The following is a 23,948-nucleotide window of genomic DNA, read 5'->3' on the forward strand; positions in this document are numbered from 1 at the left end:
AAGTGCATAAACTCGAGACGCCTCGGGACGTAAAATGGGGCGCGTCCTCCTTTCAGCGCCCAGTCTACGTATAGCCTGGTTACCGTCTGCAATTACCACGTGACGTCACCACCCTCACAGCTGCTAAGATCCCTCCGCGTCCCTGTATGCTTTCCACCCCCTCCTCGCTCCGTCTCGTGCGCCCTCCCTGGTCATGTGACTCCCTCCTCTCGCGCGCGGCCGTTTCTTTTCTTGTCACGTGGTCGGTAGAGCTGCCGGCTTCCGGAACTACGTCACGCGCTCGGGCCTGGCTCCTTCTGAGTCCGCCCGCTCCGAACTTCGGTTCGAAACAAAACAAACCTCGGGGGCGGGAGCCGCCGGGGCCACTGGGGGGAGGGGGCCGGTGAGTGACGGCGGGACGGGGTGTGTGGAGGCGGCGGGCAAACGGGCGGGGCCTGGCCGCCGGGGGAGGGACGGGGGGAGGGCGGGGGCAAGTGAGGGGGTGGTGCCTGGGGACCCGCAGGGAAGAGGCCCGGCGGGGGGGCCCGGGAGCCCGCCGGCGGGTCCCAAGTAGTTGTGGGTTGGGCTGCCCCATTCCTTGGCCCGGCCTTGCAGACCCCCTCTCGCCGCCTGCGGGGTGTCTTCCCGTCCGGGTTTAAGGACCTGTCACTGTACATCTGTCCCCCCTCCCCTGAGTCCTCTCTTGGCCTGAGAACTTCGTGCCTCTTTTGCACAAAGGAGCCACTGTGGCTGCCCGGGGCCTGCTATTAAAACCTTACAAAGTTCCTATTGTTGCAACAGTGTTTCGTTGCGTGCATGCTTGTGCTTTTTTGTTCTTCACCTCTGGGCATGACCGCTTGTAGCATCTTTTCTCCTACTTTTCCTATGTGCAGAGGGGTACACTCAGATGCCTTTCCACATATTGCTTTTGTCAAAAGGGTTTTATGCACGTGCCAGTGTGCACCTGGGTCATCAGAGGAACCTTTTCCCAAGTGCACAGGATAAAATGTAATAGGCTTTTTTAGGCTGCTGGTGACGTGTGGTGTACTGGAAGAGGACCAGGTGGGAACAGGGCTAGAGATTAATCTTCTCCTGTTCCTCTCAAATAAACGTCTCCAGGAGCAGAGAGCAGAGATGATTGTGGCATGTGGAGCAGGCCAAGTGTTGAGAGGTGGGCAGAGATCCTGAAGTGTGGGCAGTCAAGAACTTGGTTAAGTCACCATGGTGAAAATAGCATAGTGCAACCGCTTGGTGGCACAGCACAAGCTGGACTGAAGGCCAACCATATGCCTAGGAGAACACAAGACAATAAATTGTGCCATAATGACTTACATGAATTTGCCATTCAAACTGAACTTGAATTGCTTATCAAAATTGGCAAGCCTTTATGAAAAGATGCATTTTCAGGTAGTGTAATTTTTGTTGCTGTCTGCAATAACAGAGTTAGTTTGGTACAAAACGAGGCACCTGGAAGCAATGTATTATCATTTGTTTGATATAGACCCTTCCAATCTGTTATCTCAGTAATCCTTAGAACAAATCTGTACGATGGACCAATGTTCGAAAACTGCCCTGCATTGATTTTGGTTCTTTATACCTGTAAACCTGCATGAAGGACAAGATGTATCTTGTTGCACATGCCCTGCCTTTGAGTGCATGAGCCATATTTCAAAAATGGATTTAGTGTTCTGTTTATGCCAGTGCTGATGAATAAAACTGGCTCCTTAATCCTCTTCTGTCCTAAACATTATTACTTATATGGAAGTTATGTTGAACCTCAGTGGCTTTGATTTATTAATTTTTGAAAGGATTATATCCTGCCTACTCAGTTGAGTTCAAAGTGGCTTATGATATCATAGTTAAGAGTGTAATAAACTAAACCCAGTGATAATAGGATGTTAGAGCAGAACTGGGTTCCTTTAATAAATTAATGCATTGGAGGCAGGTAAGGAAGAGCTATACTTTCCCTCTCTAACCGCCTGTTCTTGCTTTCTAATCTTGTTCTCTGCCCCCACCTCACTAGTCTCATTTGTTTATGTATATACATAGGCTATAGGATCTTTGGAAACTGAAGATATGTTGTTTGGAGGCTCCCTGTCACATTAATTGCATTGGTTCACGAACTTTTTAACAGTAAGAAATACATGAGAGGGGTGCTGAACATTCCCATGCTTAATAGGTTGCTGCAATTGGAAAGGATGAAGAATGCCTTCCACAGCAGACTGCATGGAGGGAAAGCAGTTGAGTTGGGTGCCCAGAATCCCCCTCTTGTTTATTTTCTGTTAAGGACCTCCCCCTTATTTCTTTAAAGGAAATAAATCTAGTCTGTACCCCAATTCATAAAACTCCACATCTGTGGGGCTTTGACAGATTGCCATACTGAGAGGTAGGTATTATTTTGACATTTGGCAAGGACGCTATTTTTGTTCTTGTTTTATTTCTTCTTTTGCAGAATGTGGCTTGCCTTGCCTGATGGTCTGGTAATGTTTGCTCTGCGGACACCTCTGTGGTTCATCCAGTTTCTCATTGAGGCATGGGGGGTGGTCTGGATTTCTGAGACTGATCTGTGGAAGGATTGTGCTTCCTTGGCAGGGATTAAGCTATAAAATATTTGGATTTTCTTTATTGTAAATCTTAAGGAGCAGAGATTATATGGGAGGTGGATGGGTTTACTCGAACTGGAATTGATTTTCTTACCCCTCTTTTCTCTACCTTTAAGGAATCTCAAAGCAGTGTATTGTCAAAGGCTTTCAACGGCCTTGTTCAACTGGTTCTGGTGGGTTTTCCGGGCTGTGTGGCTGTGGTCTGGTGGATCTTGTTTCTCAAAGCAGTTTACAATGCCTTCCTTCCCTGCCCCTCCTCACAACAGTCACCTTGTGAGGTAGGCGGGGCTGAGAGGACTGTGACTAGCTCAAGGTCACCCAGCAGGCTTCATGTGGAGGAGTGGGGTAGGGGAATTCACCAGATTAATCTGCTGCTCATGTGGAAGAGTGGAGAATCAAACCCAGTTCTCCAAATTAGAGTCAGCTGCTCTCAACCACTATGCCGTGTTGGCAACTTATTTGCAATGGCAGTGGTTGGGATTTCAACTGTAGCCTTTTTTTAGCAAGATTTTGTGGTGTTTGTGAGGTTTTTAATCTTGCAAATGGAAACTGTCCTAAGCTGCAAGGAATTTTTTTTTCCTGAGTGTGTTGTAGTACTTGATGTATTCCAGAAGATAAACAGGCTTTCTGAGCTAACTGGCAAAATGACCACTGTCAAAAGGCAACTCAGAATTATTCCAGCTGTGTGGCAGAGGGCCACCTGAGTGGGTGACAGCATTGTGGGGACTTCCACTCTCTCTGAGGTAATGGAAATCAAGATGAATCAGTAGCAACCATGTGTAACTGCTGGATTTCAAAGCACTGGGCTTCTGTCAATTATTGCCTGTTCTGTGGTTTCTGATGTCTGGCATAGAAGAAATAGGAGTTCAGGACGAGTGGTCCTGGCTAAAACTCTCCATGTTACCTTTCTGCTTTTTTTCAGAACTGCGGCTGCTTTTTGAAGCCGGTGCTTCTTTCTGTCAGGGGATCTGTGTTCACAGTTGGAAGCCAGAAGCCAGCCCCTGCTTCCTTTTATCCCCAATGCAGTCCCAAGCATTGTGATTGCGGGAGGGGGGCAGTGAGGTTGTGCCCAGCCTGCAGTGCCCCCTCGTGCTCAGACCAGGAGAGCTTTTCCTAGTCCTCCGTTTCTTCTGTATCATTGCTGCTTCCTTGGATCCCATCATTGTGTGTGGCGTGCCTAGCCCTGAGTCACGGACTCGATGCTGGGAGTCGTTTGGGCATGTTAAGTAGAGCCTCCTTTCCCTCACTGAAGCCAGTTAGAGCACTCCTGGGAGCTCCCTTTTAACTTATCTCAGGGAGAATTCTCTCTGCTTTGTGATTGGTCCCTTGGCTGCATTGAACTGGTCTTGGATGTGAAATCCCAGACATTTTCTTGATGTCAGGTTCTTCTGAGCTCTCAGGTGATTCTGAAATGCTGGAAGAAGCATGGTCAGTGTAGTGTTAATCTTTGGGCTCCTAGGCTGTCCAGGTGAACCTGTGTGCAAGAACGGACTGTGTGTGGAGGCCTCCTTGAATTTGAGAAGAGTTCCACATAGTATTGTTATGGTTGGTAGCCAGTCTCTAAGTTAGGGCTTGCTGTGCTGCATTGAGTAGGTTGCATTGAGCATGTGTCCCAGTCTTGACTGTTACGTTCCTTAGTATACTACCCATTCAGAATAATGACCAATAGACTGATGCTCATGGATATCCACTGGGAGCAAGCAGCAGGCAATGCAGTGCCACTGGTGATGGAACCAGAAGAGGCATAGGCTCAGTGAGTTGCTGGGAGAGCCTCCGTGGCTGCCTTTTGAGAAGCAGGGCTTGTTAACATGTATCTCTGAAGTGTGTGTAGACTTTACTTCAGAGGCCTGGTTTCTCTGGTGAGGCTTCGCATGTTCATTGCCAGTGAGCCTTTCTGGTGTGCGTCACGGTCAGTCAATATCTAGTGTGCTGAGATCGCTCTTGTTCCCTTGAGTTCATAGACACATCAGATCTTCGAGTAGGTGGCTGCTGTCCTTGAGGGAACCCTTCTTGAACGAGGGGTGGTTTTTCCAAGTAAATGTTCCCAGGCTTCATCTCCTGGTGATAACTGTGGAGAAGTCGTAGAGTGAGTTGAGAGGGCAGCCGTGTTGTGAGCTCTTTGTAGCTCTTTGTAGCTGAACTGGCAGGGTATAAATCTGAAAAATACCCCCCTGGTGGTCTAAACCTTTCCTAGTTAGGACCAGACGCTGGAGAGTGAAATTGACATTTGTCTATCAGGAGCCTGTGCCAAACTGAGAATATACCAATTGGTGTCGTAGCAGGGGGAAGATTCTGACCAGTGCCTGCCTGGAGTGCAGCAGGAGATCTGGCTGGCTGTAGCAAGCTGGGGTGTCTCCGATTACCTCTTGAGGGAGCTGCTCTCACTCTCTTTCAGCAGTACAATGATGAATATTTTAAGGAGCAACTAACCTCTGGAATGTGTGGTGCTCAAAGGGGCGAATGGCTGAAGGTGGCTGCCAGAATTTAATAAGTGCCAAAGGCTCTCCATAGCATCAAAGAAGCTTGGTTGCTGCCTGCCCCCATTATCGGCTCGTATTGATTCCTGAGGAGGTGGCAGTGGCAGCGGCAACCTGCACAAAACCCAGCAGCTTTGGGCCGAGCTGCACCTTGCAGTGCAAAGGGATTGAATAACCGTATGCCTGCTCTTCTCGGTTGAGCCACTCATTTGTGCTGCTAGCTCCTCACCAGGGCAAACTTGCTGTGTTAGGTGAGAAGCTGCTGGTTCAGGCTACCATTTTGTTCTTGGGCGCATCGTGCAAGACTGCAGAATAAAGCTCCATTCTGAAAGTTCTTGTTTTCAGTGCTGTTCCTAAAACGATTAAAGCCTGACTGGGCAATTTTGCTCCTTCCAGTTTAGTAGTCTTGACTTCCCCCAGGAAAATACACTTCTTGCTTGGAAGTTTGCTATCCCTGTTGACATAGGTGGGAGTTTGCTATCCCTGTTGAGCAGGGCACACAACAACTCTTTCCCTCAGCATTAGTAATGCTGCCAGCAAAGATCTTAGCCTCTTTTACTGCCCTCCTTATACCTTCCTCCGTTTGCTCCCAGGACATTTGTTCCTTGCCGGAGGGATTGACCACAAAGAGTCGCCAAGATAGCTGGCCCAGGAAGAAAGCGTCGCACCCCTGACCCAGACTCCGTCACTGACCCCGGCGGGCCGTTTGTCTCATCCAAACGGCTGAAAATGTCCAGCAGTGCCAGCATTCCTGGCCAGAGGAGAACAGCCCGGGGAACTGAGGATGCAACCAATAAGAAGAAGCAGAAAGACCGAGCCAACCAGGAGAGCAAGGATGGCGAGAGGCCAGTGGGCGGTGACGCGAAGAAAGGTAGGACTTCGTGCTTTGGGGAATATCCCATTCCTGTGTATAAATGATGAGCTGGTGAGCTATTTGCGCAGGATTGATTGTTTGCCAAGCCTGTGCCATGTCTGAGACTTGGAAAACCATTGGTCATTTGAAAGGGTAATTCTGTGATTAGGGCTGGAAAAACTATTCCAAGTCCCACGTTACTTTGTAGTGGAACGTAGTGTGGGATTTATCATGCAGAACATAGTTTGGGTGGTGCCTGTGATCAGAGGTGATAATTGGGATCGGGGTATGCACCCAAAATCTTACCTTTGTCTTGGACTGGTTGATGGATGAATCACCACCTACTGATTGTATTGCTGCAACAGCTAGTGAATTAAAAATGTCGCTCTGCCCATTAAATATCCTGAAAGTGTTAAATCCCTTGCTGACCATTCTTACAAAGTATCTTAGTTATGAGTTCAAGGAAATAAGTAAAGGTCATGAAGGAGTAGTTAGTCTATATTGTGTGGTCTTGAGTATGTGTCAAAGAAAGATGGGATCAGGTTAAAATGTGGAAGTAGCAGCCGTGGCTTGATAAAATGTAAGGGTAATGATTGACATGCTTTGGAAGGCTTTCTTCAAAAAGCAGTTTTTGGCACAGATAGGAAGGAAGATGTCAAAATGCCCAGAAGTGCAAATGGGGGTGAGGAAGAAAGAGGACCTGTGTGCAGGTGTGGGGGAGCACAGAGCAAGAAGCTGGATTGAGGAGGAGAGTCTTTTTGATAGGACTAGATACATTATGGCAGAATATGGCAGGGAAACAATTCACAGACAGTGTTAGTGACTGGAGTTAACTAAGCATATGGCTGTGGCTCTCTTGGCATGCCCTGGCCACTGTGTGTTTTTCTTCAGTTTCAGTATCCTAATTTTGGCTCCATATCTGGGCCTCTGAAGCAGACGGGTGTAGTTTTTGAAATAGCAGTGGGGTGGGTCTAAAACTCTTTGCCTCCTGGATGTTACATCCATAGTGGTAAGTGGTACTTGTCAGTCACACCAAACAGTGCTTCAGCACCAATTTCTCCGCTTGGGTTGGTTCTGTTTTATTCTCTTGTAATGCTCCTTCTCCAGACAGGGTAGTTGTTTTGCAAGGGATGGGGCAAGGAATTTGTGTACTTGTCCAAATTCGAAAGCCCGCATTTGCATCCTGGCTTCAATGCAAAATTGCCGTTCTCAGGTCTGTTCCCTGCTTCACACTTTTTCCTACACAAATGTCTTGCAAATTGTGGGCGACTCTTAGCACTGACATCTTGCAGGCGGGTGTTTTTCTGCGCTCTCTAAGCCTTCTTAGGAGAGAGGAGTATCCCAGTCTAATCACCATCTCTGTAGAATAATGCACAGTCGCTCATTCTAGGGGGGGAAATGTACTGGCGGCATTACCAGTCCGGAGAAGTAGGGAACTATAATTTCATGAGGATTGCAGTAATAAAATTACCAGCGACTCTCTCCCATATACTTTTTGCTGATTGTGTTTGATTGTATCTAGTGCCGCTCCTACCTCTTGTGGTGTGGCATAGAACAATGCACTGTTGTCGTGAACACTGCTTCTAATTAATAGGCGTATGGGAGGATTGTGATTCTGTTAAGTTGGTTAGATATTCTAGATAGAGGTTATTTAACAAGAAAATTATACTAACAGCGTATTCTGAATGGGACCACAGAAGAACTTTTAGTAATGACTCATTAATTCCTCTGGCAGCAAATCTTGTTGCTGGGCTTTTATGGCAGTCAAACGAGCAGCAAGCTCGGGGCAAGTTTAGCGATTATTCTGTTCTTAGGGACGCAGTTTCTTTGCAATTTTATTTATTTATTTTTGGGTAGCTTGGTCTTGTTTGGAGAAGCATGCAAAGTAGCCATTCTGTGGTTTGCCTAGAAGTCCTTAAACTTCTCAGAATGCAAATAACAGCTCTTTGCTACTCATGGGGCAAAACAAACAAGAAATACGGGCACAGCAGGCAATTTTTATCAAGCCCGCTTCTGTTGGTATTGGGGAGTGTAAGAGAGGAATGGGCTGGGAAGTTTAGCAGGTTGGAGCCCCAGAGAGGGAAATTTTCTACGACCCGTTCTAAGCTTTTTCCGCACAAGTTGTTTACAGCGAATATTGCTGCCATATACTACATTTTTTTCCCCTTTGAATTTCTGTTTGTCATATCGAACTAGCGATGTAATGTTGAGGCAGAGATAAGAGGCAGGGGCGATTAGATCAGTTTTGTCCATTCCACCTAGAGCTTGATGTTAATGTTCAGGCACAGATTAAAAAAAGCAGGGCGATTGAATCATCTTTGTCAATTGCATATCGAACTTGTGATGTAAGGTTAAGGAAAGGCTACACCACACCCAGGTTAGGAGTGAGTGAAATTGACAAGGAATTGCAGCAATAATGATTGTGCGCTACTTCATCTCTAATTTGGCGAGAAGATGCATTTTGTGTTGAAGGGTGGGCTTCGTGTTTCCGTTCTTTCAGGTAATAGCACCTGCTGCCATTTTGTGTGAGTGGTAGAACTGGAGGCTGAGACCTTTTTTTGAATTGCCACTTCGAAGTGCAATTGCACAGTAATGCCGAACACCTGTGCAAAGAAAAAAGGGGGGAGGGTTGATGTCCTGCATCATGGATGATGTCCCATCATCATTAAAAATTATACATTTTCAGCAGTAGCTTGTGGAATAAATGCAATTGAAGAGACAAGGGGGGAAATGACAAGGGGGGATGGAGGTGTGTGGAATAATTTCACAGGAAGCATTTCCAAGGTGCAGGGCGTGACCACTGGGAACATCTGGCCAGCTGTGTGTGTGGAAAAGGCCACAGGTTCTTTCCATCCCCAGAGGTCTTTCTTTCTCTTTTGGTACTGAATCGCTGCATGTACCAACTTCTGAGAGTTGACTGGGTGGTGTTTTATTAAGTAGGATAACACAGTGGCCTTCTGAAATTCCACATCTTGAAGAGAAGTTCTTCAGGTTTACAGTGTGTGGAAAGAATAATGCACACAGTGCCAATAGTACCTGGCAACTTTATCCAGCCTTAGAGTGAAGGTCCTAATCACTGAGACAGTGATTAGGCATTCTCTCCACTGCAGATGAGTATACAGAAAAAGAAAAGAGTGAAAGAAGACGGGGGCAGGGGGCGTAGGAAGTGAAGCAGGGGGCTTGGGATGCAGCCCTTTCTGGAGGGACAGGGCAGAAGCAAGCCGCAGTGTTGACTGAAAACAGCACTCAGACTGCCTCACTGCCTTCGCCTCCGTGAGGCAGCATCCACTGCCTAGAAAACTTGGGGTTCTCAATCAGATAATGCAGCTCTAAGAAAAACACTGTTGTTTGTGTTTCAGTATTTCAGGGCTGTTGGTAGATTTGACCCCAACGCACCATCATCCACTTTGCTCTGTTTTACCAGCGTACCTTGCATTTACTGTAACAAAAATAGATGGATGTCATTCCCTGAGCGTAGCCATGTCTATTTTCTCTAAAAGTGCCCTGCACCCCGGTTCAAAGACATCATATAATTGCAGAATGGGCTGTGCATGAGGGGATGGCTACCTGTAAAACCACCGACACCACGATAGATTCCTTGTATTGCTCTGTTCTGTAGGGCAACATGTCTGCTTTGTCTCTCTGATCTCATAATTCTTGAGCTCTTGCTTTCAACCCCCCAGTAGCAATGCCACACTTTTCACGGGATCTCCTTCTACACGAGGGATGCAGGCTCTCTGCCTGGGTGCACTGTAGCTGTGTGGGGGCTGCGGCCAAGTGGCCAAGAGGGAGGCAAGAATGCCTGTTTCTGTTCCCCAGTGCAAGCAGTTGTGACCTGCCGTGTTACCTGCCATCTGTTGCATAGTTGGCCCAGCATAATGGTTCTCAAGGCCTGTTTGGCTCATGGCTTTCCTTTCATGGCTTTCCTTGTCACCTAGTACAGTCTGTAGGCCAGGGTTCTGCAACCTGCAGCTCTCCAGATGTTCATGGACTACAATTCCCATCAGCCCCTGCCAACATGGCCAATTGGCCATGCTGGCAGGGGCTTATGGGATTTGTAGTCCATGAACATCTGGAGAGCCACAGGTTGCAGACCCCTGGTGTAGGCTCTTCTCCAGGCAGCAAGGGATTGGTATGAAGCAAATCCACCTGGGGATGTGCTGGTCAAAAGCCATGTGACCCATGGGGGACCCTGGTCTGATATTGGGAACAGATAGGACTCGTGTATTTGGGAGAGCCGCTGCAGCAAGAAGACCCTCAGCTAGTTCACCGCCAAGTAGCACACTTTTCCTCTGTTTCTTTGCTCGCCAGAGCTTTTCCCTGATCTGCAGTTGGTAGATTCCAGTTGGCAGAGGGACTCTGAGGACAGTAAGTCAAGAGAGGCGCATGTCCCAAGTACTAAGCTGCCATATCTGTCCTCTTCACATGTCTACCTACTTGCTTGGTTTTTCTTCTGTCACCCCCTTGGGTTGCTTCTTGCCTGCCTAGCCGCTGTAGAAGTAGTGCAAAAGAGAATTTGGGTCTTGGATGTTGTAAAGAATGTGACTACCTGAATGGGGATGGGCTATCCTGAGCGCTTGCCCTTGCTCACATAGCAAAGAAGGATAGGTGGTGGTGACTGTGGTAAAGGGCACGGAAGGATTGGTAACCACAGCTTCCAGAATCATTTTTGGGTTGGGACGGAGAATGTCCAGGCATCCGTGTCTGCTTCGGGGGTGTGTGTGTGTGCTTGAGAGCCCACAAATTCTTACGCTGTTGGCTGTTGTGGGTTTTCCAGGCTGTGTGGCCATGGTCTGATAGTTTTTGCTCCTATTGTTTTGCCCGCATCTTTGGCTGATATCTTCAGGGGCCTGTCATGGAGAGATGCTCCTCTCTCCTGGGCACCCAGTGATCAGTGTAGCTCAGCCAATGGCTGCCAGACAGATGGGGTTCAGGCAGGGGGAAGGGCCATGGGTCAGTGGTTGAGCCTCTGCTTTGGCAATGCCAAGGGTCTCAGGTTCAGTGTCTGGCATCTCCATTTTAAGGATTTAAGGTAGGTGGTTATGAAAGATGTTCACCTGAAAACCTGGACAGCTTCTGCTCGTCTGAACAGGTGGGACATGGTGGTGCTTTCCATCCTCCCAGGATTGATTAATCTCCAGACCCATACTCAAATAATCTTGCTTCAAAGCATGCAGAGTGCTTTACAAACATAATCCAGCAATCCTTACATGAGTGTCAAGGTTGGCTATACTTCACTTAACATGCTGTATCTGAACATTGTTTGAGGTGGGTGTGCCATGCCTAATAGCTACCAGTCATCCTGTTCTCTGTGTATTGATCTAATGGATCTAAAAGTTTGTTCTAGTTGTTGTCTGCATATAACTGGGAGAGTGGGTTTTTAATGCTCCCCCCTCCCCGCTACCTTGGTAATAACTGTGACAGCATTTTATGCTTTTAATGTATTTTACTCATTCAAAGCTTTCTTGAGCAGGTTCTCTGGAGAGGCTGCACAGAGAATTTCAAACGAAACAGACTTTGTGTGTGGCAATGGGTTTCATACAGCCTGATTTGTTTTTGCTGTTTTGTGCAAGGAGCCCACCCCCACCCCTCCTTTCATCTTGTCACTAGCGAGGTTGCATGCTGTTTCAAGCCCTTCTCTCCAGGCTGAGAAGATGCTGATTCACTGAGTCACTTTTAAGCCTCTGGCTTGACAGAGGGTAAACAGACCTTGCCTTTTGACCTTTTGTCCCCTAGACCTGTTGCTGGACTGGAAGCAGAATGCCCACGAGGTCATCGTGAAGCTGAACTTGGGCAGCAGCGCCCTGAAGACAGAGGAAGTGGAAACGGCTTTCACGGACACCAGCTGCCTTGTCAAGTTACCTGGTGTGTGGTAGACGCTGACTCTTTCACCTGTATCTTGTAGGCTTTATGTTCAAGTAGGAGAATAGATTCTCTTTTTGCCTGTGTGTGTGTGTGGTTGCTTCTTTTGTTTTGTGGAATTCAAACAATAATCACCAGCAGAAATAGACCTTCATGTAGCAAAACATCAAGCAGGGCCAAGGTAGGCAGGAGGGAATCAAAAGCAGTAGCAAGCTTTTGTGTGGTATGGATGTGTAGAGGTTCGGGCCACTTGCTATTGCCTGTCTTTAACAGCCATGAAAATTAGGTGCTCTGAAGAAGGTGGGTTGGAGACTTTGGGGGAGGAAGGGTCAGGTTCTTCAGTTTACACGTCTGTCTCGTGGGTGAAGAGAATGCATGCCAGGACTGGTGTAATTCCTACCCTGAGGAAAATAAAGAACTCTTCCCATGCCTGGAAGAACTGCCTGCGGTAGACAGCTGGTGGTAGAAGAGGGTGAGCGAGAATGAAGCTAAGCACTGTAGTCTCTGGAGACTATAGAAAGAGGTGCTACACGTTTTGCTTAGTGGCCTCTTCAGCATTCACAAGCCAGAGGCCCAAACGGTACATCAGCTAGTCCCATTTTGGGAAGTAGCATCAACTGCGGTTGAGAATGAAAAGCTAATTTGACTGCTGGAAAGAGGACTGGGCCGATGTTCCTCAAGGTGGAGAGTCCTCTGCATTGTGCCGTGTCAGGTCATGTTGCTTTTCCAGTTCCTACCCTAGGAATCTGAAATCCCCCAAAGCCTCACTCAGGTTTTGATGGGTTGACTGCTGGTTAGTGTCCTTGCTGGAATTACTGTTTGTGGCAACAAATAAAGCGGAAGTAGATTTCCTGAATTGGGGGGTTAGGAGAAGAGTCTGACAGATGCAGGCGTATTACACCATGAAGGGCAAATCAGGTGATTTCTTCAGATGCTTGTATCCTGGTTTTCTTTCTGATAGGGGTCCAAAGCAGCTTTCAGAATTATTCTCTCTCCGTTTGATTCTCACAGCAATATTGGGAGATGAGGTAGGCTGAGAGTACACGATTGGCCCAGGGTCACCCAGTGGGCATGACAGAGTAGCCATTTGAGGCCGGCTCTGGCAAATCCTTGTGTTACATTTTATCCTCCGTGCCACACTAAAGCCAACAACTTGTGCTGGGTGCTTGAAGGCAAAGTTACAACGTAAAGTCATTCTGTCCCATATTCTGCTGAGATGACCTTTAAAACATTTTTTTTGGTGTGGGGGTGGGTGAGTTTTTTTTTTTAAAAAAAAAAACCCTAACCCTCAATACAGGTAATAGCTTCGTATTCCGGTTCTTAACTGTGGCCCCTCCGTTCTATCAAATCGGGAGAGGAAAATTTAGTAATGTACTCTCTAGCAGCCCCATCCAAAGCCGGAAGCAGTGGGATGTGGCGCCGTCTCGCTGCCTCCAAGAGCGCTTTCCAGCACCATAGGGAGTAAGAAACAGCTCCACGTCTGGAAAGCCCTCATAGGGGCTTACAGGGCTTACACTATCAAAAGGACGACATAATTCTGAGCGTCCAGGCACGGTGCCCCTAGCCCTAAACCCCAGGAGGGAGCCGGCTAATGTTGGCTCTGCCCCCAGGAAAGCCCTGCCCCTACCCATGCTGGCATCTGATTGGGACACCAACACAGCCCTGCCACAGCCTGGGCTTCCAGGTTTTCCGACATGGGCTTGAGGGATTGGCGACCACTGGCACTGGGCTAAGTGTCTTGGGAAGGGCAAACGGGCCAGCACGCCTCTCCCTAGAGCCCTTTTGCCCCACGCCATTGGATGGGGCTGTCAATCTGAGGTCTTTCAATATGCCCTGTCTTGCCACTGCTCTAGATGGTCGTCAGTGGAGCTGCCAGTTCTACGAGGAGATTGAGAGCTCCTGCAGCAAAGTGCAGTGGAAGAAGGGCAACATCCTCCATCTGGTGTTGCAGAAAAAGATCCCTTTGCATAACTGGGCTTCGCTCTTGGTAAGCTCCACCCCCCGCCCCCACCACTTCTGTACATCTAGTTTTCTCTCTTGCTCCTGAGCCCTTCTTGGCTCAGTGAGCTGCTGTTAATCCCACTTTCTCATGTTTCCTCCAGAAGCGCAGCAAGGATGTCCCAAAGGAGCAGCCGAAGAGGACTGCATGTAAGGAGAACGGCAAAGAGAAGCCCGCTTTGACGGAGGCGGCATCCGAGCAGCCCCATGCTGATGGCGCTGCGGAGCCATCCAGGGGCAAGCGAGAGCCCTCCAATCCCAAGCGAGCCCCTGGGAGGAACGAGGCAGTGGGAGAGAAGAACCCAGCCAGCCCTGGGCCGCCGAGTGGCCCGAGTGCCAAGCGGGCTGTGTATGTCAGAGCTGCTCTGTCGGAGGAGGAACTCAGCAGCAGCAGCACAGGCAGCTCATGCCTCAGGGAGATGATTGGCAGTCACAGGAACGGCCGGGGGGACCAGGAGGATCCCCTGCTGGACCTGAAGGTAAGGAGCAAGGGAGAGGAAGGAGTTTCTACTGCCTTATGTCACGGAGATAGTGGGCAGCTACCTTCCTTCTGCTCCACGGAACGTCTATCAGAGATGCAGACCTGTCTCGCACAGAGGCGTAGTTTGGGGCCTGTTATACTCCTGTTTAACAGCCTGAAAACTCACTTATGGTACCCCAGCAATATAGCCCTCCCGCCCCAAGCAAAAAACTGTTGTCCTCATGCTGGAAAGAGTACAGGCTGGAAAGGACCCAGGCCCAAGCAGAGAGTGAAAGCTTGTTTTGACTCTCCTGGCTCAGCCTCCCTGATTCCTGCCCAGAGATTCATCCTCCCACCTGATAGATTAAGATCTATGTCGTGTTCTCATGCTGTGGGGCAGGAACAGCAGTGCAGCGGTGCTTAGTGACACTGCCCTGAATCAGACCAGCCATATTACCCAGGGACTTGCTCTGAAGAGAGTCAGTCCCAGGTTCTTTATGGGGCAGCAGGCCATGTTTCCAGTCGAGCTCGTCACTCGTTTCTGGCCACCAACAGTTTAAAGCAGTCGTGCTGGATACAAACTTTTCCACTGCTGTGTTTCCTAATGGAATTTCCCCCCCTTTCTAAACTTGCATTGTTTCCAAGAGCGGATTGTTAATACAGTACATATTACTGAGGCGTTTCAAAACTGTGGTTAACTTTTTTCAGGCCCCTGTTCCTAAAAGCCTGTGTGTAAAGAAACGAGCACATGCATGAATATTTCATATTTACTTATCTCCGCATGATCTGTGCATATATATGCACGTATATTTGAACATATGACCTGAAGAAGTTTCAGATACTGGAAAAATGAATTTTTCAGTATCCTTCTTCAGCTTTGTGTTCTTTGTACTAATCAAACATGCTCAATCAAATTAATATTATTTTATTATTGTTTGTTATACTTCCTTAACCGCTCAACCCCCAGAAGGCTCTGAGAGGTGTACAAGGCCCATAAACAAGGCTGATGAAACAATAAATACAAATATAAACATTAACATTGAAACCCTTAAATTTCCATAGCAGCATCTACATAAAATTGAATTGAAAATACATTGCTTATTTATATTTATGGCATCCGATCCCAAGGCTGGGAGGAGGCCAGCAGTGCCGAAGATGATGGACTGCAGTACAGGCAATGCTGTAGATGTTGCAAATACAAAGCAGCGGCGTCAAGAGGGGGCAGGCAATCCGTGGCCGGCCTCCCCAAAGGCCCGGTGGAACAACTCTGTTTGCAAGCCCTGCCGAACTCACCAAGGTCCCGCAGGGCCCTAACAGCTGATGGAAGAGTGTTCCACCAGGCAGGGGCCAGAGCCGTAAAGGTCCTAGCCCAAGTTGAGACCAGCCGCATCAAGGGGCAAGGGACCACCAGCAAATTGGGACATATGGGGTAAATTTGTGTTGGGACATATCCTTGGGACATATGGGGTGAATTTGTGTTAGGACCCTTTCCTATCCAAAACTCCCCAGAAAATCCTTGCCCCTGATGTGAAGCTCTTTCAGAAGAGGGCAGCCTTGAGCCCGAGGGATGCCAACAGTGCTCATTGGTTGTTCCAGTGGGCTTATTGCTGCTTCTGATGGGTTGGCGGACCTGCATGAAGTTCTTCTGTGTGTTTGACAAGTTCTGCTGTCACCTCCCCAAAGCGTTGTCATGCTCCGTTCCTTTTAGACACAACATGCACACTGACAGCTTTGATCTTTCATGACCCCCTGGAACTCTGCCTGCCATCCCTCGACGGTGGTGGTAGTAGAGATGAGAGTGGCTGAAGCATAAGGCCTCCTTCTCTGATGGTGCATCTCGTTCCCCCTTTATTGCCAGGCTGACCACAGAGAGAAGGAATTGGTGCCCATGGAAACGCAGCTGCCTGCCGCGCCCGCAGGCTCATCGCCCCCTCCACTTGGCTCTTGCTCAGAGGAGAGGGTCCCACCGCCAGCCAGTTCCTCTGAGGCTCTGCAGGAGCCGGAAGTGGCATCTGCCTTCAGTGAAGGCCTCTGCTCCTCTCTTCAGTCCACGGATGCCGAGAAGAGAGTCTGGTCCCAGGACAGTGATACTTTAGAGGCGGTTCCGAATGGTGAGAAGACCTTCATCTGGCAGTGGGGAAGCAGGCATTGCCCAACACCCGTCTAGTGCAGCACATTTTCAGCCCAATTCTTCCTCCAAGGAACTCAGGGTGGCGAGCATGTCTTTCTCTTCCCTCTTTAATCATTGTGAAAAGTACAAGGTCGGTTAGGCTGAGGAAGTGCAACAGGCCCATGGGTTCCTGGCAACTCAGGGGCGTTCATAGTGGCAAGAAAGGATCCACTTGAGGGTATTCCATCATTTCTGCCATCCCTTTCCTTCTTATTTTTGCTGGCAGTAGGTACATCAGAAAGCGTCGGAGCACTATATTGATACACCCAGTACAGTTTTTAAGCTGGCAAAATACTCTGGCAGCCTCCCTACTGTTTTTTTTAAATCAGAACTAATGTAACGCTATTGCAGAACATCTGATGTGGATATATTTTTAAAAGAAGCTGAAGGGCTAGGCGTGGCCTTCATGAGAGATACAGGGAGAAAATAGTGCCGGATGTGGGCAGAAGTACAAAAATGCACACCCCTTTTTGTCTGCCCAGTGACCAGATTGGCTTTGACTATGATTTTTCCAGAAATGATGTAACTACAGTTGGTTTGAGAAAAAAAAAAAAAGTTAAGCAGGGGAAAACACAGAGGGTAGAAATTCGCAGAACAAAGTCATGCAAAAGCTTTATTTTAAACATTCTGCAGTTTGAGGGTAGGAACATGGGCCTAAATGTCTGCATGGAAGCAGCCAGGGTGGGGGGAGTAGATCCAGAGGCATTTTTCAGGGTTCCTCTGCTATTACTTTTTGTTTCTCCCCTTCCAGAACCTGAGCCTATTGTGAACCTGACGTTTGTGAAGAACGACTCATATGAAAAAGGGAACGATTCTATGGTAGTGCACATTTATGTGAAGGAGATTCACAAAGAGACGTTCAAGATGCTATTCCGGGAGCAGGACTTCACTCTGTTGTTCCAGACAAGGTACGGCGGTTCCCGGATCGGGTATGCCTAGAACTGGAGGTTCTCCTGTGGGAAAACCAGGTTCTCATAGGCTGCATCACCAGCTCCCAATTAAATTCTCGCCTCTTTTTGCAGTGACGTCAACTTTCTGCGACTGCATCCGGACTGCAGCTCTCGTACCATGTTTCGGTGGCAAGTGAAACTCAGGTATTTGAACTCCGTCAGTGTGATTTACACAGTGTTTGACTTCCCCATCTGTATGGCTGTACTAATTTAACGTTGGCTCTTTTCCATTCTGAAGTAATGAATGTACATTGCAGATTGATACGTGTTACTTTACCTCAGGCTTCCCGGGCAGGTCTGTAGCCAGGAATCTTATGGTAAGGGAACATGAGTACACGGGGACCAGTGCAGCATTGGCAAAGATTCATTAAGTGCAGGCTGATGGTTTTGCATTGAGTAGTTGGATTAAACAGAAGCCACGTGGCGTAGTGGCTAAGTGCTTGCACTGCCACTCACACGGTCAGGAGTTCGAGCCCCCTGTGGGTCAGATATCCTGGCAGCTGGCTCATGGCCAACTCAGCCATCCATCCATTCCTTGGTCGGTAAATGAGTGCCTAGCTCATAGCTAGGGGGTAAAGAATAGCCGGGGAAAGCAATGGCAAACTACCCCACAAAAGAAGCTTGCCTATAAAATCACTTCTTGCAGTGGTACCCCAGGGTCGGACACAACTGAAGGGGAAACTTTACCTTTAGTTGGATTAATAATAATATTTCACATACTGCTAAGTATGTACCTTCTGTTTCCCGTGCGTCATAATAGTCTGGGGCTTTTCCTTTGATGAGGAAGGCCATTTACCAGACTGAAAAATTAAAATGAAACCATGAAAGTGAAATTACAATGTATTTGAGCTCTTAGAGGCAGTTGTTGCTTTCCATCCTCCAATCTTCATGTGGTGGTTATCGCAATCAGAAACCCATAGGAGTCTCGGTGGAAGCTATATATTTGTAATACAGAACACCAGCAGCTGTTTCGGGAAAACCGATTTCCTTATGGTTATAGTAGGAGCATTTTGTGGACTTGAGTGGTGTGCTTACCGTCTGGGATAGAGCAGATGATTTTGGTCAGGGGGGAGTCATCCCCACCCCCTTTTGCAACTTTCCCTTTGCTATTCTTTCCCAGACAATCAGGGCAAAACCTAATTGCGTACTTTGTCTTCACAACCAGAAGAGCTAGAGACTTAACTTACTTTTTTAAAAAGCATCTGGAGGTGGGATATGGTATATTTAACTGCTGGGGCATTGCCCCCCAAACACTTCCCCGGCCCAACCCTGGGGCAGGCTGAACAGAAGAGCTGGATGAATCCGGGCTCTTCCTTTCATGAAGGCATTCCTATGTTTTTGAATGCTTTTTATTCTGAGTGATCAGTTTCTGTAATACCTTTATTTTCCTAATGCACAAGGGCAGGTGCAATAATGCAGCTGCTGCCCCTCTCAGGCACACTTTGCTTAAGATCTCCTGCCTGTAGTGTGAGCTCCAGCTCGTGCATTGATTTCACCTTGCTGATTAGTCAGGCCAGTTAAGGTGTGTGTAGGCCAGGGACCAATGACATTCTTTTATTTCCACCACTCTGCTCCCGTCTCCTGCCTCATCTTAACTGTGCCATGTAGCGGGCGATTGCATTGACATATACTTGTACTATTTTTATTTACTGACTCCCCCCCTTTTCTCCCAAGTGGGGACCCAAAGCAGCTTGCTGCATCACTCGTCCTTTCTCTTCTTTATCAAGCACGAGGTCTGTTTGTCAGAACGGCAAAGAGGTCAGCAGCAAAGGGACTTCCAGTTTTCCAGACTTCCAGTAGGAGCAGCAGTGGTGTAGTGGCTAAGAGCAGGTGCACTCTGATCTGGAGGAACCGGGTTTGATTCCCAGCTCTGCCGCTTGAGCTGTGGAGGCTTATCTGGGGAATTCAGATTAGCCTGTGCACTCCCACACACGCCAGCTGGGTGACCTTGGGCTAGTCACAGCTTCTTGGAGCTCTCTCAGCCCCACCCACCTCACAGGGTGTTTGTTGTGAGGGGGAAGGGCAAGGAGATTGTAAGCCCCTTTGAGTCTCCTACAGGAGAGAAGGGGGGGATATAAATCCAAAACTCTTCTTCTTTTCGACGCTTCCTTTTACCCTTCCTTTTCATAGACTAAGCAAAGTCCACCAAGATTTAACATCATGCAGCGTTGCCCCTTTTTGCCCCATGCCCTACCTACCCCTATTGTGCTGTCTTTCAGGAACCTCATAGAGCCCGACCAGTGCACGTACAACTTCACCCCTGCTCGCATCAACATCTGCTTGAAGAAGCGGCACAGCCAGCGCTGGGGGGGATTGGAAGCTCCTGCCATACGAGGTCTGCACCATGACTTTTTGGAGCTTGGCCCACTGAGGTTCCTTGGGGCACCAAGGGGGCTGGGGGGGGGGAGGTAATCGGTGGGTAATCGGAAAGTGGGTAATCGGAAAATGTTGAGCTTTGGAAGCTACTGTAGGAGTCTGAGCTTCTTTCATGACAGAATCAATGTTCAGATTAGGGCCAAGGAAAGAGGTTTGATTTGGGGGGGGGGGGGGGGGTCTATTAGGAGCTCAGCTGTTTGGATGTTACGGTGTTTTTCACAGCCCCTTTGTGGAGCCTTACTGGATCAAGGAAGGAGTGCGGCGCCACTGGTTAGCTACAGTCTTGGTATCCGGGCAGTAGATGGTAGTGAGCAGCATGTCTCTCCCCGCTGGAGCATGTGGTGCTGCTAACCACAAGCCCATTTCTCCCCCTTTTTAAGGTGCAGTGGGTGGTGCGAAGGTTGCCATGCCAACAGGCCCTACTCCTCTGGATAAAAGCCAGCCCGGGAACAACCAGCACCCGCTGTCCACTAAGGAGGAGCCACGAGCGGGTGAGAAGGAAAAGCCACGAACGGAGGACGCTGGCCTGGACGGCGTGGCTGCCCGGACAGTGTCGGAGCACGTGCCGGTGAAGCAGGAGCCACACGTGCCCTCGGTGAGAACTCCTGCACAGCACTGGGGCCTCTGTTTCCTAATCTGCTGGGCTGTGATGTAACTAGGAAAATTCAGGGTGGGGGGGGAAGAGTATGTTTGTTTGTACCTCTGTTTCCCCACAAAGGGACCCAGGACATCCTACAGCCACAAAGAGACTATGTACATACATTTTTCTCTCTTTCTCACAATACTAGAACCAGGGGGCATTAATTGAAAATGCTGGGTGGAAGAATTAGGACTAATAAAAGGAAACACTTCTTCACACAACGTGTGATTGGTGTTTGGAATATGCTGCCACAGGAGGTGGTGATGGCCACTAACCTGGATGGCTTTAAAAAGGGCTTGGACAGATTTATGGAGGAGAAGTCGATCTATGGCTACCAGTCTTGATCTGCCTTGATCTCAGATTGCAAATGCCTTAACAGTCCAGGTGCTCAGGAGCAGCAGCAGCAGAAGGCCCTTGCTTTCACCTCCTGCATGTGAGCTCCCAAAGGCACCTGGTGGTCCACTGTGAGTAGCAGAGTGCTGGACTAGATGGACTCTGGTCTGATCCAGCGGGCCAGTTCTTATGTTCTTATGTTCTTATCCATAAACAAGCAAACAGCAGAATACATCTTGGGATGGTCCTGGACTTGTATTCTTTGAAAGTCTGACTTGTAAGCCACAGACTTAAGAGCTATTTGGCTCGTGCCTCTGGCAACAGCCGTGCCTGTAGGGCTAAACAGGAGGGGGGAATCATCCTCAGGAAGGTGGCGCAGCTGATGTTCTTCTAGTTTTCCCTGCATGGGTCGTGATTTGGGTTTTTACGGGAACTGCATTTTGCAAGAACATTGATGGTGGATAATAGCAGTTGTGATTATCCATGAAGTTCAGATCCTTGCCAAGGAAAAGCAATCCTCTGGATTTGGAATTAGCATAAAACAAATATAAGAATCACTGAACTGGGTCAGACAGTCCCTGCCTAGCACAGTGCCTGGGTTCTGGCAGCAACTGAGAAGATGCCTCTGGAAAGCTTGTCAGAAAGTCTAGAATGAACAACACCTAAATCCAGTGTTTGTTCAGTGCCGGGGACAGTGGGAGCTCTGCAGCTAATTGGACCAACCACCACCCCCCAGCCTTCGCATGGACATGACTCTTCCTAGTTATGGTTGTGATCAGATTCTTGTAGTTGGTGTGGGACCACTGTTTGTGGCATAGGGACAAGGATTCTGGATGGGAAGGAAGGTTGGCAGTAGGACTGTTGGGGCTAGTGACCGTGGGGGAGCCAGAGAGCCCAGAAACCCACACTGTCTGATGGCCAGAAGCCCTTTCCCTTCCAGCCCAAGCCGACATGCATGGTCCCACCAATGACTCACAGCCCCGTCAGCAGCGAAAGCGTGGAGGAGGAAGAGGAGGAGGAGGACAAGAAGGTCTGCCTTCCAGGCTTCACAGGGCTGGTGAACCTGGGCAACACCTGCTTCATGAACAGTGTTATCCAGTCTCTTTCCAACACCCGGGAGCTGCGGGACTATTTCCATGGTAGGTTTTATGTGCCTGGCTGGGATGGAGGGAGGGCCACTGTTATAGCCCCCCCCCCCCGCCTTCTTTGGCCTGAGCAGTAGTTGCAGAAAGGTACCCTGAGCCTTTGTATGCCTCCTAGATCGCTCTTTCAAATCTGAAATCAACTACACTAATCCCCTGGGGACTGGGGGCCGCCTGGCAATCGGTTTTGCCGTGCTGCTGAGGGCTCTCTGGAAAGGCACGCATCATGCTTTCCAGCCTTCGAAGCTGAAGGTAAGGCGTCCTGTAAAAACATGTATAGACTGAAGGGAACGCTGTGTGTGTCTGGAACGTCAGCGTGAAGCTGGTTCCTAACCATCAATTGGCCAGGATGAGGGTGTGTGAGTGAATAGGTGTGGGGCTATGCAGAGAGGAGCAGGCTTCGTTCTCGAGGGCTGGGGTTCAGCACGGGCAGGAGACATGCTCAGTTCGTACCTGTAGAATTGGTTTTATATCCCTCTTCTTTCAGTCTTTGACAAAAGGGCTGACAAACTCCTTTCCCTTCCTCTCACCACAACAGGCCCCTTGTGAGGTAGGTGAGGCTGTGAGAGTTCTGAGAGAACACTGTGACTGCCCAAAAGCCACCCCAGCAGGCTTCATGTGTAGGAGCAGGGGGAACAAACCCTATTCACCAGATTGGGAGTCTGCTGCTCATGTGGGGAATCACACCAAGTTCTCCAGATTAGAGCCCACCTCTCTGAACCACTATGCCAGTCTCCAGGACTGACCCAGTTTTATTTTCTTCCATATAAATCAGTAATTGCTGGGGACTCTGAGCAAAGTGCTCTTCACAAAGATAATTTGCAGTGGCGTTAAAATCTGCCCCTTCTCTTTGAATTTGAAGTGTCTTTGGTAGACTGAAATGTTTGAGTGCCCTCTGGCTAAAAAAATTAATCCAGATTCCCAGTTATGGACAGCAAGTGCTTGAGCGGCACCCTTTGGGATATGTTCAGCCTTGATCCTGGGGCTACAGCAATAAGTAACTCTTACTTTCCCCAGTATCTTTTAAGTCTTCAAACCTGTTTTCATTGTGCTTGCCATCACGTCTCCCACTGCAGTTTGGGAGAAGCTTTCCCGTTCTGGCATTCTACCCAAACCCTCAGCAGCAGTGGCGTAGTGGTTCAGAGCAGGTGTACTCTAATCTGGAGGAACCGGGTTTGATTCCCTGCTCTGCCGCTTGAGCTGTGGAGGCTTAGCTGGGGAATTCAGATTAGCCTGTGCACTCCCACACACGCCAGCTGGGTGACCTTGGGCTAGTCACAGCTTTTCGGAGCTCTCTCAGCCCCACCCACCTCACAGGGTGTTTGTTGTGAGGGGGAAGGGCAAGGAGATTGTCAGCCCCTTTGAGTCTCCTACAGGAGAGAAAGGGGGGATATGAATCCAAACTCTTCTTCTTCCCTGCAGGCGATTGTGGCCAGCAAAGCCAGCCAGTTTACAGGGTACGCTCAGCACGACGCCCAGGAATTCATGGCTTTCCTGCTGGATGGGCTCCACGAGGACCTGAACCGCATCCAGATCAAGCCCTACACGGAGACGGTGGACTCGGATGGGCGGCCCGATGAAGTGAGTCCTTCCTTGAGAGAGGCTGGTGAGATGGGCAGCGGAGGGGGGTGGGGCTGGGGAGGCAGTGGCTCACCGTTTGCTTTTGTTCTCTGGCTGCCAGGTAGTTGCTGAAGAGGCCTGGCAACGGCACAAGATGAGGAACGATTCCTTCATCGTGGACCTGTTTCAGGGCCAATACAAGTCCAAGCTGGTGTGCCCTGTGTGCTCAAAGGTAGGATGCAAAGACCTTGTGAGCATCCTGCAGGGGGCAGCAGGTCTGCAGTCAGTGATGCAGACTCGGAGGGGCAGGGCTCGGGGGTATTTTGCCTGTTGTGGCAGCACTTGAGCTCGCTATCCTGGCCCATGGCTCCTTCCCAGTTTGCTCCCTGGCGCTTGTGGCCTGCCATTGAGGACTTCGGGGGTCCTTTGTTCCTGTTCAGCTACTTCACCAAGTCTTCATTTTATTCAGGGCGGTGTCCTCTCAGTCTCTCTTGAGCGGCCGGTGCTTTCCAGCTTAGTGCATTCTAACTCACAAGCGCTGACAG

The 23,948-nt window shown here is 49.0% G+C and overlaps 1 protein-coding gene across 4 annotated transcripts in view; it reads left to right on the plus strand.

Annotated features, from left to right (window-relative positions):
- Positions 1-226: 226 nt before the first annotated feature.
- USP19 (ubiquitin specific peptidase 19) overlaps positions 227-23,948 on the plus strand; it is a 47,789-nt gene continuing 24,067 nt past the window's right edge. For 2 of the 4 annotated variants that reach the window (XM_048488586.1, XM_048488583.1), the window contains exons 1-14: positions 248-382; positions 5,653-5,930; positions 11,649-11,777; positions 13,628-13,761; positions 13,877-14,251; positions 16,091-16,343; positions 17,154-17,310; positions 17,425-17,496; positions 19,572-19,687; positions 20,109-20,323; positions 21,642-21,840; positions 21,962-22,095; positions 23,266-23,424; positions 23,525-23,635. In XM_048488586.1, coding sequence (XP_048344543.1) covers positions 5,789-5,930; positions 11,649-11,777; positions 13,628-13,761; positions 13,877-14,251; positions 16,091-16,343; positions 17,154-17,310; positions 17,425-17,496; positions 19,572-19,687; positions 20,109-20,323; positions 21,642-21,840; positions 21,962-22,095; positions 23,266-23,424; positions 23,525-23,635 — 2,196 coding nt within the window. In that variant the 5' untranslated portion in view covers positions 248-382; positions 5,653-5,788. Of the gene's footprint in view, positions 383-5,652; positions 5,931-11,648; positions 11,778-13,627; positions 13,762-13,876; positions 14,252-16,090; positions 16,344-17,153; positions 17,311-17,424; positions 17,497-19,571; positions 19,688-20,108; positions 20,324-21,641; positions 21,841-21,961; positions 22,096-23,265; positions 23,425-23,524; positions 23,636-23,948 lie in introns of all 4 variants that reach the window. The other 2 variants (XM_048488584.1, XM_048488585.1) reach the window with 2 other exon arrangements.

The sequence above is a fragment of the Sphaerodactylus townsendi genome, linkage group LG03 (genome assembly GCF_021028975.2).
Source record: "Sphaerodactylus townsendi isolate TG3544 linkage group LG03, MPM_Stown_v2.3, whole genome shotgun sequence".
Classification (NCBI taxonomy): domain Eukaryota; kingdom Metazoa; phylum Chordata; class Lepidosauria; order Squamata; family Sphaerodactylidae; genus Sphaerodactylus; species Sphaerodactylus townsendi.